Source organism: Ostrinia furnacalis, unplaced genomic scaffold (assembly GCF_004193835.3).
Source record: "Ostrinia furnacalis isolate ACB-3 unplaced genomic scaffold, ASM419383v2 OfSCF5861, whole genome shotgun sequence".
In the NCBI taxonomy this organism is placed as follows: domain Eukaryota; kingdom Metazoa; phylum Arthropoda; class Insecta; order Lepidoptera; family Crambidae; genus Ostrinia; species Ostrinia furnacalis.
The window spans coordinates 712,477-729,238 of NW_021136100.1; the positions used below are offsets into that span (position 1 = coordinate 712,477).

Sequence of the window (16,762 nt, forward strand, 5' to 3'; positions counted from 1 at the left end):
TGGTTAAGGCGACCCTTTACAAGGTTTGGGAGCCTTCGGGTGACGAGCTATTGGACGTGGAGATGGTCATTAATTATACACATATTTTCTACTTTGTCGAACATTTGCACGAGAACGGTTTGTCTAAAACATAATATGAATTTGGTCTTATTTAATGCAGGATTAAATGCCCTTCAACCGTCAAAAACTAACAAAAACAATCTTACGTAAAAAACGAATGGCCCTAAATACGCACTAAAAAAAATCAAACATCAAGACTAATCTAGTCGCGCTATTAGGGTTGCTATGTGAACGACAGTGGTGACCTCATTAAAGTCTACTCTTCTATGTCGCACTGTAACTGTCTAGCTAGGAGGTAGGCTGTCGTGTTTTGTAAGTTGCAGTCCTTCAGTGCATATTCTAACTCTCTACTCTTGCTCGGCCGCCTCTAGTTGGTTCTTATGTCTATTTTTAACTGCCACAGCCGGTATCTGTCAGTCATTGATCTGTGATTCGATCGGTAAAATAGCAAAATTAATAGAATAGAGATAAATGCCGCATAAGTGTTTATTTGTATCGATTTTTATTGTGGATTTTTATATTTTCAATAAAATAATTAAATGCTGCAAGTATTAAAATTAATCCAGAGGTTCTGAGAAGTTCTTTATATTAAATACATACGCATTGTTAAATTAAGTTGTACGGGAATAATGAATAAAATAATTGAAAAGTGTTTATTCATATTAGCAGGTAAATAAGTTAAATTCGTTATTAAAGTTATTTTTGAGTAATAGGTTGCTACCGTATCTACTATAGTCTAGTCATTTAAATAACATTGAAACTGTTTACTCATAAAAATCTATCATGGTACCTACATGGATAATGATAACTTTATATTTACATTAGCATTTTTTATATTACAGTTTTATGTGGTGTATCAACATCAAGAGTGTTAGAATTAAGTGACAAATTTATCGAAATCAGTAATGATGGTATTTGGTTTGTCAAGTTTTACGCCCCATGGTGTGCACATTGTCGTCGTTTGGAACCAGTGTGGGCTCATGTGGCACAAACACTGTACAGTTCACCTATCAAAGTGGCTAAAGTAGACTGCACAAGGTTCAATGCAGTAGCTGCTCATTTTAAGATACGAGCTTATCCTACGATCATGTTGTAAGTTATATGTATTAACATAGAAAAATATTATTATATTACACTATTACTATTATTATATTAATTACATTAAAATTACAGCATTAAAGGTCCATACCAACATGAGTACACTGGTGATAGAGTAAAAGAAGAAATGGTGAATTATGCACTTCGAATGTCTCAGCCAGCAGTTCAAAAAGTGTCTCATGCAGACAGCATAGGATATCTGAAAGAAAATCATCCCATATTCTTTGGATTCATTGGAAAGCAACATGGTCCATTATGGGTAAGAATGCCAGCTTTGTTAGCTTGTATTAGGAATTAGGGAAACTTTACTGATTTAGATTTTTGCAATACAGGAAATCTTTACAATTCATGCTGAAAAGTATCAACCACATACATGGTTCTATGCAATGACACATGAAGTTGTGAAACATGAATTGAAACCACCAAATGAAAGTGCAATATTTGTTTACAAAGAAGATGATGCATTTTTCTTTGAAGGTATGTAAGCACTTAGGTATTACAGCCATTGTTTCTACATAAATAATTTATAATACAAAAATAAATTAATACAAATGCAAATATACATAATTATATACTTTTACAGCTAACTCAGCATTGTTGGAGGACAAGGAAGCCTTAAATGTGACATTGGATAAATGGATTAACTCTGAGCGGTTTGGATTTTTCCCGAAGATTACTAGAGCAAACATAAATGATTTAATGGATACTGAAAAATACATAGTTATTGCAGTTGTATCAGAAAACAAATTAAACGAAATCACACAAACTGAGCAAGATTTTAAGGACATGATAGAAGGAATAATTAAGTAGGCATTGTGATTTGTTAAAATAGAGGTCAATATGTAGGTGAAAATGAAATATTTTACTAATATAATAAATTGACATTTATTTCAGGAGCAGAAAGAGAGACCTTCACCACCGCTTCCAATTTGGTTGGATGGGTACTCCAGAGCTAGCCAACTCTATTGCTATGACTGAATTAACTGTACCCCATTTATTGGTGCTGAACTCTACTACCAGCCACCATCACATGCCTGATGATGATCCTGTTCTGATGACACCAGAAGCAGTTGTGATGTTTTTGGACCAGATACACAACCAAGTTGCTCCTGTAAATATTTTAATTTCATCTATACTAATATTATAAATGCGAAAGTAACTGTCTGCCTGTCTGTCTTGCTTTCACACCTAAACCACTGAACTGATTTTGATGAAATTTGGCATAGAGATTAGTTTGAGTCCGGGGAAAGGACATAGGATAGTTTTCATTCAGCGTTGCCAGTTTCTTTTTTCGCCAAGTCGGGACTTTGGTACTTTTTGAGTGAAAATAGCGGGATTCTTCTGTCAGAAGCGGGACATAGTAAAAAAACGTATACATATAATCAAAGGTTTTCAAATACTTATTTATCCTTTTATTTGACTTAAAATTACGTTTACGTGACAATAAATAGCAAAAGTAGCCATAGAAAATGTATTTTAACAAAAAAATAATATTTTAAATCAGATTTACTCTATCGTTAAATTCGTCTTTAGAATAAAAAAATAAAAAATAAACAAAAATCGAAATAAAAAAATTATTCTTTAGAATAATATGGCGTTTCAAACAATAGTCTGGTGAAGTGAGTGTCTCTCTCCGAAAAGCGGGACAGAGCCTGTCCCGCGCGGGACATTTAAATTTGATTAAAAAATCGGGACGTCCCGCCAAAATCGGGACGTCTGGCAACGCTGTTTTCATTCCGGTTTTTGAAACAGGGACGCGCGCGATAAAGTTTTTCTGTAACAGACAAAATTCCACGCGGGCAAAGCAGCGGGTGAAAAGCTAGTTTTCTAATAAGCCGAATCTCAGAAAAAATTAACTGATTTGTGTAGATAAATTAAATTTATGATCTCGGTTCCTGTTGCGTGGTGCAGAACTAGTGTAATCACGCAACTCGTTTCCTAGCATATCAAACAAACAACATAATATAGTACTGAAAACTTGTTGGTAGAAAATGTAATTAACTTACTTTTTTTTAGGTTTATGGTGGAAATAATTGGCCCGTTCGATTGTATCGCGGATTTTTCGAAGCAAGGACGACCCTTACTAACATGTGGCGAGGGAATCCTGTCTTGACGGCGCTTGTGTTTGGATTACCTCTTGGTTTCCTGTCTCTTATTTGCTATTCTGTTTGCTGTGCTGACATACTGGACGCAGAAGAGGAAGAGACTCCAGGTAAACTGTTCATTCTAAAATAACTGTGAAGCAAAAACAGTGAGCGTATTTACAAAATATTTTCTCATATTCAATATTGAAAAAAAAATGTGGGTAATCCAAGATTCGAACCCTCCCCTCTATAGTTAGATTAATAATTGTGTTTTTATTTTCAGAGACACATGAAAAGAAGGATTAATTTCTTGATTGCGCTGTAAAACTCGCATCATGCTTCGCCATCTTAGCATCAGCTTTTATTAACTACAAAAAAAAGGACATGGTAGCGTAGAAAAATCAACCACCAAAGATATGAGCAATTTCGTTTTAATGTCTATAGTAAATAACATTTCAAAATTTAAGTGTATGATTATACCTAGAATATGTGCGAAGTCATCGTCAAGTCTCTAGATGAAAAAGTGTGAAAATAAATATTGTACATAATTTTAGTAATGTATAATTCGAATCATCGCTGTATGTATATTAACCTTTTAAACTAATAAGTACTTAAATCATAACCAATCTAATTTAGGCCAGATTTAAACAGAACGATTTCGCACTACGTCCAATCCCAATTTGTAAAAATTATATGACTTGAAGTAGTCTGGTCGCCGAGCACGTAGAATTTCGTCCAATGACCCCAAGCTACCCATCCTTATCACTCGCGCGTAATTATATTGCTGTCGCGACTGCGACGGGCGGCCGCAGTGAGTGTGCGAGCGCGACAGCAATATAAGGTAATATTACGCGCGAGCGATAAGGATGGGTAGCTTGGGGTCATGGGCATGGGACGAAATTCTACGTGCTCGGCGACCAGACTTTAGTTATACCAAGTACTATTTATGTAGTAGTTTATGCACTAGGTTCGATTTCCGATAACCATATTCTTTAATCTCTTGTTACTTTCCTAGATCCGTATTTTGACGGATCTTAGATCGTATTGGACGCAGTGCAAAATTACATTAGGTATTATATGTACCTATATGACGTGATGTGATGAATACCTTCCCTCTGAGTACCAATGAGGCATCATCTTGCTTGGTGAGAAAATGATTTTCATTAATGTTAATGAAATAAATTATGCAAATTCTAAAGTGAATTCAACCCACAGGTTCAAATCAGTTTTGTTATTGTTATTAGCATGATAAGACTAGTCTTTTAAAAAGAGAGGTGTTCTTATTTTTAGATGATTTGATGCATTATTTTTATTAGTTAATGTTTTATGTTATGGTCTTTATAATTTTTATTTACATACTACGGTTGAGGGCGGTGTGTGCTATGTGCCTAGCGTCACAGAGTAATAATAAGTATAAAGCTTATTTTTTGCATATTGGAACAACCTAGTCCTGGAATTTTAATTAATGGGACAGACCCCTAGGCAAAACAGTAGAACTGCTTAATATATTCAAAACAGGACATTTTTTTGTGCTTTATCTGCTATCAGTCTCACGACAGTTTATGAGTGGATGAGTTATAGTTAAGGTTATAGTGTACTTTGTATGTTAAGTGTCTTCCCCACTGAGTCAGTCATTTACATATCTCTACACTCCCCAGTGCAGATTTAAGATGTCATAGCTCTTGAGGAGTTTGCTATAAACTTTGTAATTGACCTGAAAAAAGGGTGTATAAAAGAGTATCCCACACATTAATTAAGTACACTACAGTACTACTGCATAGGTTTTGTTCTGGTTTCCATTGTATTGTTCATTCCGAACAGGTACATGAATTACTTTATAGTATCATATTGTTACACCCCCTGATAAGTCAGTGTAGGCTGATGGTAATTATTAAAACAATGTACCTACTTGTAAAAAAAATGTTGCTAGACATAATAATTTGTGAGAGTGGGAAATAAACAGTTTTTTGGTAATTAATTTGTTTTATTGAAAGCATAAAATGTGATTACATGTTGCTTAATTCTTCAATATAAAGAGCAATTTCAATTAATTTAACTCTATTTTTTAACTGATAATACCAACTTTTGTAATCTTCAGTGTACTTTTCCTGATAAACATAATGATTCTCATGCAATGTATCACTATCATCAGAATTAGTTGAGTCACTTTGAACTTTTTTCATGTTTATATTTACTTTCTTTTTAGATGCATGATTACCGTAATTATTATTTCTGATTATTATTGGAGACAGTGATTCTTGAGGTTCATAAGTTGATTCTTTCTTAATTTTACGATCAGTTGTTTGTTTATATTGTTGGTCATTTTTGACTTCATATTGTTTGCTTTGTAATTCTTCGCCATTGTCGGTCGTTATATGACGGTTTTTGATATATTTTTTTCTATTTGTTTTCTTAGAGTAACGACCTTTTGAAGTACCAAATGAGGATGGAAGACCTGCATCTATAAGATCTTTACTAGAACATGCATCAGTATTTGTAAAATCATCTAATGGATTAAGAGCATTCATATTATTATTTTCTGAAATGAAATTATCTGTTCTTGGATTGAATGTTTGTTTTTTCCCATTATTAAGAACATCTAATGATTTATTGTTTGATTCCATTCTGGACATATCTTTTTCATTGGGTTTAGGCTTCTGACCATTTACCAAGGATTTTACTGATTCATAAAAATGTTTTATTGATGTTTTGGGTATTATTTTTAGCAAATTGTGAGAAATATCTGTATTAGAAGTATCATCTTTATTTTCTTCAAATGAGTTAATTAAATCAGTGAATGATTCAATTTTAAAATTTTTAGATTCTTCAAATGATTCACGTAATTTATCAAATTCTTCCAATTTTTCTTTATTACTGTTTAGACATAACAGATCATCCCATACTTCTTTGGACACCGCTTCCAATTCACCAGCAGTTAAATTGTTTTGCTTTGTAAGGGACAGGGGCAGGTTTACATTACTGGCACTGTTTTCAGACTCATCTGCCCATAAATTGGTGACTTTTAAATTATTGAGGTTTATTGCTTGTATCATATTTTCAAATTGAACTTCTTCTTTGCCTTCACTAAGTATTGCAATAGACAAACCATATGAGCCATAACGACCTGCTCTGCCTATTCGATGCAAATATGTTTGCCATTCACTAGGTGGTTCAAAATGAATGACTAGGTCAACATTTGAAGCATCTATTCCTCTTGCAGCCAAATCAGTAGACACCAATATTCTACACTTATATTCTTTTAATATTTTCAATGCATCAAGACGATCTGTCTGATCTTGCTGTCCACGTAATTGTTCAACAGGCCAATTTTGTCGTGATAGTAATTTGTGTAATTCAGCCACTCTTGCCTGATAGTTACAAAATATCAGGCACTGTTTAAATTGCTTTTTGGTTAATATTTTTAACAATTCCTGAAATCTATTTTTAGTTTGCCTAACAATATTACTGTTGCAATTTACAACAGTTTTTTTTTGCTCTACACCCAATAGTATACAACTGATATCTGGGCATACATGTTGAGCACATTTGATATATTTGGTGATAAATTCTTTAGTAGATTCAGAATATGTAGCACTACTCATGATGACTTGTTTTTGGGCAGGTAATGTTGAAAAAATATAGTTTACATCTGCCTGAAAGCTTTTCTCCATTAATTTATCAGCCTCATCAAGGATTAGAAGTCTCACAGAAGAAACGTCTATGTATTTAGATTGAATCAAATGGCGTAACCTTCCAGGGCTGCCCACAACTACATGAACATTCTTTTCAAATTTGCGGATATCTTCTTCCACTGGAAGCCCTCCAATCACAACCTCAACAGCCAAACCTTGAAAATGTAATAATCAACCATGTAGGTAAATACAACAGAAAATGCAAACAGTAAAAGTAATTAATATTGATACTGCTATATAATAATACAAACAAACCTTTATAATGGGATCCTATTTGTTTGATGACATCACATATTTGGAAAGCAATTTCTCTAGTTGGTGCTAGTATTATTACTTGCACTCCTTTGCCTAGATCCAATGTCTCAAGAGATATAACAGAAAATACGGCGGTTTTTCCAGTTCCAGATTTAGCTTCTAGTAATAGATCTGCAAAAAAATATTTTATAAATTAATAATAGTAGGAATGTAGGTATTCCAAAAACACATGTATGAATGTAAAATATCTCACCAAATCCACATTTTCCTAATGGAATGCCGTGTAGTTGAACTGGTGAGGGTTTATAAAAACCGGATTGTTTTAATCCCTGCAAAGTATTAGGTGCTAGCAGCATAGATTCAAAAGTAACATTTTGAACTATCTGCACATCACACGTTCTATTGCCCTCGTTAATGTCATGGGCTAATACCATGATTGTGGCTTAAAACTTAGCTTTTTCGTTAAAAAATAAAATTAAAAAGACTGCCGTGCCGGTTGAACAAATTAAAATTTTACTCGCCGCCACAGATTAGAGAGTATGCTCGCCGCTTCATCGATCGTCCTCAGATCAGAGCCCCGATTACGGTAACTTTTAACGTCTACAATCCAGACGCGTTTCTGATTCTGCGATACGATTGGTCGAAACAGCTGACGTACGCTGTTGAACGACCAATCGTATCGCAAAATCGAGAAGCGTGTCTGGATTGTTGACGTTAAAAATTACCGTAATCGGGGCTCAGCAGACAGCATTGACACTAATGTCAAAAAGTATACCAGTCCTTAGCACAAAAACAACCATTTCATAACAAACTCCACCGGTTTCCACCAAGGTGGAGCTGTGCGGAGCGGAGCAGAAAAATTTACCTGAAATTTACACTTGCGAGCAAAAGTATGGAATCACTCACATGAAGTTGTTTCCACGCGATCTTGTGTACTAACCAGTTTGTTAGTAACAAAAAAAGTAGCACCATTTTAAAGATTAAACTTTTAACTTTAAATTGATACCAAATTCATTTAAATCACACTAGTATTTAAAAAGATATCCCGGCTGATGTGAAAAAGTAAGGAAAAAGGCATGTATCAACTGTTTGATACGTCGCGAGTTGCGGCCTATTTACCCCTCATAAAAGTAAGTGTTTTCGGATTTTTGCTTTCACACGTTGATCCATACACATCTCCGCTTCTTTAGACACTTTATCTGAGATTCTACACGTTCAGAAGCAGCATAAATCGTTGCACTATTGCAAGAAGGGCTTAGCCAGCGGGCTGTCGCACGTCAGCTCCACATAAGCCAATCCTGGGTTTCGAAAGTTTTAAGACGCTTTCGGGATACCGGTGGCTTTATCCTGAGACCAAGTTCTGAACATTGCCGGTGCACATCGCAGAGGGAAAACCGTTTTTTCATGTCAACTTCTCTACGAAATAGTCATTTGACTGGTATCAACGTCCAGCTGACGTGCGACAGCCCGCTGGCTGAGCCCTTCTTGCAACAGTGCAACGATTTGTGCTGCATCTGTAGGTGTAGAATCCCAGGTAAAGTGTCAAAAGAAGCCGAGATGTGTATGGATCAACGTGTGACCGCAAAAATCCGAAAACGCGTGCTTTTATAGGGGGTAAATAGGCCGCAACTCGCGACGTATCAAACAGTTGGTACATGTCTTTTTTCTTACTTCTTCACATCAGCCGGGATATCTTTTTAAATACCGGTGTGATTTAAATGAATTTGGTATCAATTTAAAGTTAACAGTTTAATCTTTAAAATGGTGCTACTTTTTTTGTTACTAACAAATTCGTTAGTATACAAGATCGCGTGGAAACAACTTCATGTAAGTGATTCCATACTTTTGCTCGCGAGTGTAGTCTTATTTTGATCTATTTTATATAGTCAAAAAAACCTAAAAATTTAAAATATTTTTTCTAAGTCTCGTGCGTGCGCGTGCCCCATAGGGCGCCCCGTTTCCTATACTCCAAGCCGTACCTAGCTAGCGAAGCTGTGAAATGCAGACAAAATTGACTGTATTCTACAGATGAGACAGCTGTATTCCAAATATCAAAGACGCAAAGTACAGAATTGACCGACAGTATGTACCAAAAGCATCGAATACATAAAAAATATTAAAATGAACATTCGTTGACATAAAATATTTTAATTATACTTATCATGAACTTAGGCATATTTCTTCTTGGAAATTGGGAGAATGTATTAAACTGGCAAGATTATTAAAAAAAATAATGACAAAACACTGACATTTAACAATTCGTTCAAAAACTGTTCATTGAATTATTTTATTCAATATTTAATTTTTAATAAAATTATTGTGATTATTTGTAAATATTTTTTTATTTTCATTTTGTGACTTCATATTTCTTGATTTCATTTACATTTATCCATTATCCTTTCATCATTTCACGACTTTTTACCTGAAATTTATTAAAATAAAATGACAATCAATTGAGGTCGTAAGTTTCTGAACTGATTTTTGTGAAATGGCGAAATTGTGACTCTTGAGGATCAACTTATTTTTATGTTCGATAATTAACAATTTCTAAGTAAACCAATGCAGTTTTGTAATTCTTATTGTTATATTTATTAACATTTATTAGTTTGGAGTCTATAAATGGAATAAATTTATCTTAATGTAATTATGTTACTTGAAACCAGTTGATCGTATTTTTGCTATTCAGTGTAAATTTTCTTCCACTGGGCTACATTCATTTATACGTAGGTAAGCAATTAAACAAATAACTGTTATCTGATAACTTCAACATTAAAACAATATAGAGGTCATTCAAAGATGTGTACTTTATTTTATTAAAATTTTTGTCACATTCAGGTCATGCATTTTGTAAATATTATGACTTAGTGAATGTTATTCTATTGTTTCCTACAATATCAGTCGTTTTCCAAGTTATATGCAATGCCGTAGTATTTGCTATATGTATTAACATTGTAATAAACAGTGATGTGTTCATGTTCAGGTTAAAATAATGAATAATTGTGGTGGAGTTGGAGGAGGCGGGGTGGGTGCTGGAGGAGGCCCGTACGACGCCAAGATCGCGGGGCTCTACGACCTGCTGGACACCCTCGGCTCGGGGCACTTTGCAGTGGTGAAACTGGCCCGGCATGTATTCACAGGAGAAAAAGTGGCTGTGAAAGTTATAGACAAAAGCAAGCTGGATGAAGTGTCTAAATCACATTTGTTTCAAGAGGTATTGTGGAGCAGTTATATTTTGCAATATTTACAGACTACATAATTAGTGTTATTTACAAATAATATTTTTAATGATGTCTTTATTTTTACCATTTTAGGTTCGGTGTATGAAATTAGTGCAGCATCCAAATGTTGTTCGACTATATGAAGTGATAGACACACAAACTAAACTATATTTAATACTAGAATTAGGAGATGGCGGAGATTTATATGACTACATAATGAGACATGAATCTGGACTATCAGAATCTCTTGCTCGTGATTATTTCCGCCAAATAGTTCGCGCTATATCATACTGTCATAGGTAATTTAATTTTCTAAAATAATAAAGTACATTAGATTTTGGATGATGATCTAAAAAATACTCTCTGTTGCAGGTTACACGTTGTGCATCGTGACTTGAAACCAGAAAATGTAGTGTTTTTTGAAAAACTAGGAGTAGTTAAATTGACTGACTTTGGTTTTAGCAATAAATTCTGTCCAGGTCAAAAACTAGAGACTTCATGTGGATCCTTAGCTTATTCTGCCCCAGAGATACTCTTGGGTGACTCTTATGATGCTCCGGCTGTGGATGTGTGGTCCCTTGGTGTTATTCTGTACATGTTAGTGTGTGGACAAGCTCCATTTCAAGAAGCTAATGATAGTGAAACATTGACAATGATAATGGACTGTAAATATACTATACCACCTCATATATCAAAATCTTGTAAAAGGTGCTTTTCATATAATATTTTGTTGTGTAAAATTATTTAGATATGACCTGATAATAATAATACATGTAAAATTTTAGGCTTATAGGTAGAATGTTAGTGAGGGAACCTGAGAAAAGAGCTACACTTTCAGAAATAGCCACTGATCCATGGGTAACAGCGGGAGAAGGCATCACTGTTGAAGACTTTGACACTCCGCTGGTAGCCAAGGAGCAGCTGTCGGAGGATGACCGCACCGCTATCATCCAACGCATGGTCAATGGATCTATAGCAACTAAAGAAGAGATTTTAGAATATTTAGAAAAGAATGACTATAATCATATTACTGCTACATATTATTTATTAGCAGAAAGGAAATTAAGAACTAAAAGGTTGGTGTTTGTTATCAGTAAGTTTCTATTTATCAATCCATAACTTTGTAACTTGATAAAATACTCCTACTCATTAATTTTTATTAGATTTACACCAGATTAGATGATAATCTATGTTATAATAAAGGACTATCAATGACGAGTCATGTGATGTATTAGCTTTCGGCTTCGCCCGCGTTAAATTAAGTTTTACACGAAAAAGCCGACTCATTCGACACTAGTTTTAATGCAGCGCAGGAGAAATAATGTAGGATTCTTAAGGTGAAAAAGATTCCATGTGCACAATCAATTCTTCTTTTTCTGCCTCGCCTTATCCCGTTACGTGGGGTCGGCTTTCCCAATCGTGCGGTGCCATTCGATCCTATCTTGAACGTCTCATTTGTGGAGTCCCAATACTTTTATTTATTTTATTTTTTATTTTTCTTTATTAAGGAAACAAACAGCATGAGTTTATACATGTGAACTTAAAAAATAAAAACAGTACAGTAGCCTAATCAGTCTTTATGTCCTTATTTACTTTATGTCCTTTTGGATATTTGTCAACGCATTTATTAACGCGAAAGATCACTGATTGACTGACTCACTCACTCATCACGAAATCTGAGAAACTACGAGTGCTAGGGGTTTGGATGTCTGGATCTTTCTTACTCTTTCACGTAAAAACACGGATTTTTATGAAACTTTACAGTATTATTGTCTATAACCCAGAATAACATATAGGCTATAATTTATGACCATCTGTACAGTGATAAACTAAATTTCACGCGGGTGAAGCTGCGGGCGGAAAGCTAGTTGTTTATAAATAATTAACTTTTAAAAAAAATAAAACCGACTTCAAATGCGTGAACACAAAAAAAAACTAAAAATTAAAAATATTGCGTATAAAAAAGTTCATCCCCAATTTTCCACCCTTGGGGGTGAAATATTTTCTTCAAATTCGCATGAAATCACCCTTTTGATAATACCTATTCAACAAAAAAATATCGTTCAAATTGATTTATAATCGGCGGAGATATTGCGTATAAAAAAGTTCATCCCCAATTTTCCACCCTTGGGGGTTGTTTTTTCTATTATTAAATTTAAATGGGACCACCCTTGAGGTATTACCTATACGCCGAAAAAAGATTTGTTCAAATCGGTTCATAATTGGCGGAGTTATCGCGTAACAAACATAGAAAAAAAAAANCCCGCCGCGCCGCGCACGCCGCAGGACGTGCCGCCGGTGGGTGCACTTTTTATTACTTTTGATTTAAACTTAGAACACGGTGTAACATTTGGATTTTGGAAGACATTTTGCGTCTCTCAAGCTGGAAACGCTTCCGAATGGCCAGTGGCACAGCGAGCTTTCACTGTAAAAGATGGGAGTCTGCACGTCCGCTCGCACACTCACTGCTGCCGCCCGTCGCACAGTCACGATAGGTAGCTTGGGGTCATTGGACGAAATTCTACGTGCTCGGCGACCAGACTAGACACGCTCTGTCGCGGGGAGGCGGGGCGCGGGCCCACAGGGGGGCGCCACGAGGAACCTGCTGGCGCCGCCCGCGCTGCCCGCCGCGCCGCGCACGCCGCAGGACGTGCCGCCGGTAGGTGCACTTATGATTTAAACTTAGAACATGATGTAACATTTGAAGGAGACTTTGTGGCTTCAATGACCCCAAGCTGTCTATCCTTATAGCTCGCGCGTAATTATATTGCTGTCGCGACTGTGCGACGGGCGGCAGCAGTGAGTGTGCGAGCGTGACAGCAATATAATTACGCGGCGCGGGGAGGCGAGGCGCGGCGGCCCGAGGCGCTGGGCGTGGCGCGGGGCGCGGGCGCGCAGGGGGGCGCCACGAGGAACCTGCTGGCGCCGCCCGCGCTGCCCGCCGCGCCGCGCACGCCGCAGGATGTGCCGCCGGTGGGTGGACTTATGCTTTAAACTTAGAACACTGTGTAACATTTGGATTTTGGAAGACATTTTGCGTCTCTCAAGCTGGAAACGCTTCCGAGTGGCCAGTGGCACAGCGAGCTTTCACTGTAAAAGATGGGAGTCTGCACGTCCGCTCGCACACTCACTGCTGCCGCCCGTCGCACAGTCACGACAGTCACGATAGGTAGCTTGGGGTCATTGGCCGCCGGTAGGTGCACTTATGATTTAAACTTAGAACAATAACATTTGGAGGAAATTTCGCGTCTCCCAGGCTGGACACGCTTCTGATTGGTCAGTGGCAGCGCAACGAGCTGTCAGTTGATTTGCAATCAGATTGAGAGTAGATCTGCTACATAAAAATATCGTCTCGACTCATCACGCCAATATGAGTCACAACTAAATTCGTCTTAATTTTTTTCTGACAGCGCTCGCGCAAGTGCAGTATAGTCCGCGAGGAAGAAGACGACGAGGAGGCCGCGGTGGCGGGAAGCGGCACCACGCGGTCTTCGGACGCGCGCCGCGGCTCGCGCTCCGAGGGCCGCCTGCATCTGGCCGCGCGAGCCGCGCCCGCACCGCAGCTCGTGGCCCGCCCTGCGCAACTGGCTGATAACCTCACTAAGGTAACATGCTCATATACAGGCCTTGAAGACCTGCAATGTGTGCAATAAGTACCTCACTAAGATACCTCCGAGAGAGTCCGAGAGCCGCCTGTACCTGGCTGCGCGCTCTACGCAGCTGGTAGATAACATCACCAAGGTAATATGGTTCGTACAAGCGCAGTATAGTCCGCGAAGAAGAGGACGACGAGGAACCCGCGGTGGCGCCGCAACACGCCGCTCGACCTACGCAGCTGGCTGATAACTTACTAAGGTAATATGCTTATACAGGTCTTGGCAACCTGCAATATGAGCAATAAGTACCTCACTAAGATCCCGCTCGCGCTCTGAGGGCCGACTGCATCTGGCCGCGCGCGTCGCGCCCAACAATACTGAACTAAGCCACCCCCTTTAGAGATCTCTGCAGAAACATCCAATTGGCCCGAGTCCCTCACCAAGGTATTATGCTCGTACTCAGTCACAGTCACAGGCCTTAAACCTGATATGGCATACAGCAGCTGTAAAGGTACCTTATTAGGATACCCACTACACACGCCCTAAAAACCTGATTTGCAGTGGCAAAATTCGCCAAAGCCTCGCTGTCATGCTATACGAGTACGACAATACGACTAACTAAATACCTCACCAAAGTAACTCGTCCCTACACAGAAGACCTTGAGGGGCACAATAACTTCACAATACAACAGAAAATTAGTAGTGTTCGTAGCGCACGTCGCCGCCAGCCGTATTGTCTTAAACGCACGTCGCGGTTTCGAGCCGCCATCAGCCGGATTCCTCCGATAATCTTAAGGAATGTGATACTATCTATAAATAGTATGTAACTATTAATTTGATCTTATCCAGTGTTACTCTAGATAAGAAAAATTGGAATTAACTTTAATTAGCATAAAATGTGCTATCAAAAAAATGACTTAGAAATCATGGAATATGGAAAAACTTACGTAGTTTCTTGGATATCAGTCTGGACGCACCTTGTCCTGCACGTCACTTCCCTGTGTGACGTCACGATGCTTGATGTTTTATTACTCTTTCAATGATGACAGCAATAACGGCGCTCAAAATGTCTTTTAAAAATTTTCGCGACTCATCCATTTCCCGTGACCAGAATTTGGGCTGCTTTTCGCTACTGATTTTAAGAAAAACTGATTTAAAGGTTCTATACTCTTCTAACCAACTAAGGGCTTAGTGTGAGTTTACATCAAACGTTCTCACTACACTAATAAAAAATTAATATGAGAATTTTAGTTCTTGAAAGTTTTTTTTTATGCATGACAAGGTATTTGACCACAATCGCACCTGATGTTAAGTGGGATGCAGTCTAGGATGGTACATATCCGCCCTGTAAGTGCCTATTCACTCTCGCCTTAAAGAAGTTTCCGCTAGGGGCGCTGTGCAATCCGTCATACATTCAAATTTTTTTACGCGCTCACTAGTGATGACGTTTGATGTAAACACACCCCCAGAATTTGGGTCGCTACTAATTTTAAGAAAAACTAATTTATAGGTCCTCTATTCTTCTAACCAACCGATCGTTGTCCAGGTGAACCTGACCGAAGGCGTGAGCGGCGAGGCGGCGAGGCGCGGGCGCGCCGAGTGCCGGCGGCGGCGCGGCGGCTCCTGCTCCTCTTCCGACCTGTCCGACGACGACTCCGAGAAGAAGAAACGGGCCGCTGAGCACAAGCCGCTGCCTGACAGAGCTCGTCGGGACTCGCATGATGACTCCAGCGACAGGTATCAATCATACATCATCATTCAATTGTTTTTGTAGCTTAGCTAACATAGCGCAGTGGCTTATAGTATGCTCCTCCTCCGACCTGTCCGACGACGACTCCGAGAAGAAGAAACGGGCTGCTGAGCACAAGCCGCTGCCTGACAGAGCTCGTCGGGACTCGCATGATGACTCCAGCGACAGGTATCAATCATACATCATCATTCAATTGTTTTTGTAGCTTAGCTAACATAGCGCAGTGGCTTATAGTATGCTCCTCCTCCGACCTGTCCGATGACGACTCCGAGAAGAAGAAGCGCGCTGCTGAGCGACTCGCATGATGACTCCAGCGACAGGTATGATTTTGGAACGATCGGGTAAAAAAAGCGAATCGTAGAACACGAGCTACGCCTGATTGATTGAAATCATGCTATAACTCAATAAATCTGTCAATTTGATTTTCAATTCTATGCGCTTGCTATGTTCTCCAGTTTATCAACTGGACCATACCATCGGTGCGGATACTTGGGAAAACTGATATAGTTATTTAGTCTTGCAGGGCAATCGAAACCTTAACCTCTTGATTGGGCCATTGTGCGCGATTTGTGGTTTATCTTCCTACTCCAACCGCCTCAGATCCCCCTAGAAAGCAAGAAGCCTGTCTAGGCTGCTACAGGCCTCCTGTAGCGATACTGGTGATTGGAGAATTTGAGCCCGTTGATTTGCTACGCTTCTGCACTCCATGAGCACCTCCATGCTTCCATGCATCCTCTGTACAGTGGGCTTTGTGGCGACGATATTAATTTATATGAATAAATAAATATTTTTAAAAAAAACGAAAATTCCCGTTACTTTTTGAACAGACTATGTACACACGGCCACACTGTTAACTATCCATTTCCGGTTTTGCTCTCGCTCTTATCAAATGGTGATTCTTTGCGATAGAACGAGACGACATGACAGGCAATGGATAGTTAACATTGTTGCCGATGGTGTACGTTAATAATACCCGATGTACGTTATTATAATATCAATTTACGTAATA

The 16,762-nt window shown here is 38.2% G+C and overlaps 3 protein-coding genes across 3 annotated transcripts; 2 read left to right on the top strand and 1 right to left on the bottom strand.

Annotated features, from left to right (window-relative positions):
• The first annotated feature begins 516 nt into the window (after positions 1-516).
• Positions 517-3,853, top strand: LOC114361625 (protein disulfide-isomerase TMX3). Its single transcript, XM_028316732.1, has 8 exons — positions 517-729; positions 903-1,152; positions 1,234-1,417; positions 1,491-1,635; positions 1,742-1,964; positions 2,053-2,269; positions 3,175-3,370; positions 3,526-3,853. The coding sequence occupies exons 1-8, from the start codon at positions 690-692 to the stop codon at positions 3,546-3,548; spliced, it is 1,278 nt and encodes a 425-aa protein (XP_028172533.1). The 5' UTR covers positions 517-689; the 3' UTR covers positions 3,549-3,853.
• An 823-nt stretch (positions 3,854-4,676) lies between these two features.
• LOC114361624 (probable ATP-dependent RNA helicase DDX20) lies at positions 4,677-7,705 on the bottom strand. Its single transcript, XM_028316730.1, has 3 exons — positions 7,443-7,705; positions 7,190-7,360; positions 4,677-7,089 (listed from the first exon to the last, which is right to left on the bottom strand). The coding sequence occupies exons 1-3, from the start codon at positions 7,621-7,623 to the stop codon at positions 5,249-5,251; spliced, it is 2,193 nt and encodes a 730-aa protein (XP_028172531.1). The 5' UTR covers positions 7,624-7,705; the 3' UTR covers positions 4,677-5,248.
• A 1,983-nt stretch (positions 7,706-9,688) lies between these two features.
• Snrk (SNF related kinase) lies at positions 9,689-15,777 on the top strand. The gene is made up of 8 exons (XM_028316717.1): positions 9,689-9,916; positions 10,170-10,400; positions 10,501-10,706; positions 10,780-11,115; positions 11,193-11,515; positions 13,253-13,380; positions 13,818-14,012; positions 15,550-15,777. The coding sequence occupies exons 2-8, from the start codon at positions 10,179-10,181 to the stop codon at positions 15,775-15,777; spliced, it is 1,638 nt and encodes a 545-aa protein (XP_028172518.1). The 5' UTR covers positions 9,689-9,916; positions 10,170-10,178.
• The last annotated feature ends 985 nt before the right edge of the window (positions 15,778-16,762 follow it).

Bases quoted from the DNA above. Each gene is read 5' to 3' on its own strand.
- Snrk (XM_028316717.1), top strand. From the start codon at position 10,179: ATGAATAATTGTGGTGGAGTTGGAGGAGGCGGGGTGGGTGCTGGAGGA. The intron at 11,516-13,252 runs TCAATCCATAAC...CGGCGCGGGGAG, and splicing joins TATCAGTAAGTTTCTATTTA to GCGAGGCGCGGCGGCCCGAG. The intron at 14,013-15,549 runs GTAACATGCTCA...ATCGTTGTCCAG, and splicing joins TGGCTGATAACCTCACTAAG to GTGAACCTGACCGAAGGCGT.
- LOC114361624 (XM_028316730.1), bottom strand. From the start codon at position 7,623: ATGGTATTAGCCCATGACATTAACGAGGGCAATAGAACGTGTGATGTG. The intron at 7,361-7,442 runs GTGAGATATTTT...ATTTTTTTGCAG, and splicing joins ATTAGGAAAATGTGGATTTG to ATCTATTACTAGAAGCTAAA. The intron at 7,090-7,189 runs GTTTGTTTGTAT...TACATTTTCAAG, and splicing joins AATAGGATCCCATTATAAAG to GTTTGGCTGTTGAGGTTGTG.
- LOC114361625 (XM_028316732.1), top strand. From the start codon at position 690: ATGAATAAAATAATTGAAAAGTGTTTATTCATATTAGCAG. The intron at 1,965-2,052 runs GTAGGCATTGTG...CATTTATTTCAG, and splicing joins ATGATAGAAGGAATAATTAA to GAGCAGAAAGAGAGACCTTC. The intron at 3,371-3,525 runs GTAAACTGTTCA...TTTTATTTTCAG, and splicing joins AGAAGAGGAAGAGACTCCAG to AGACACATGAAAAGAAGGAT.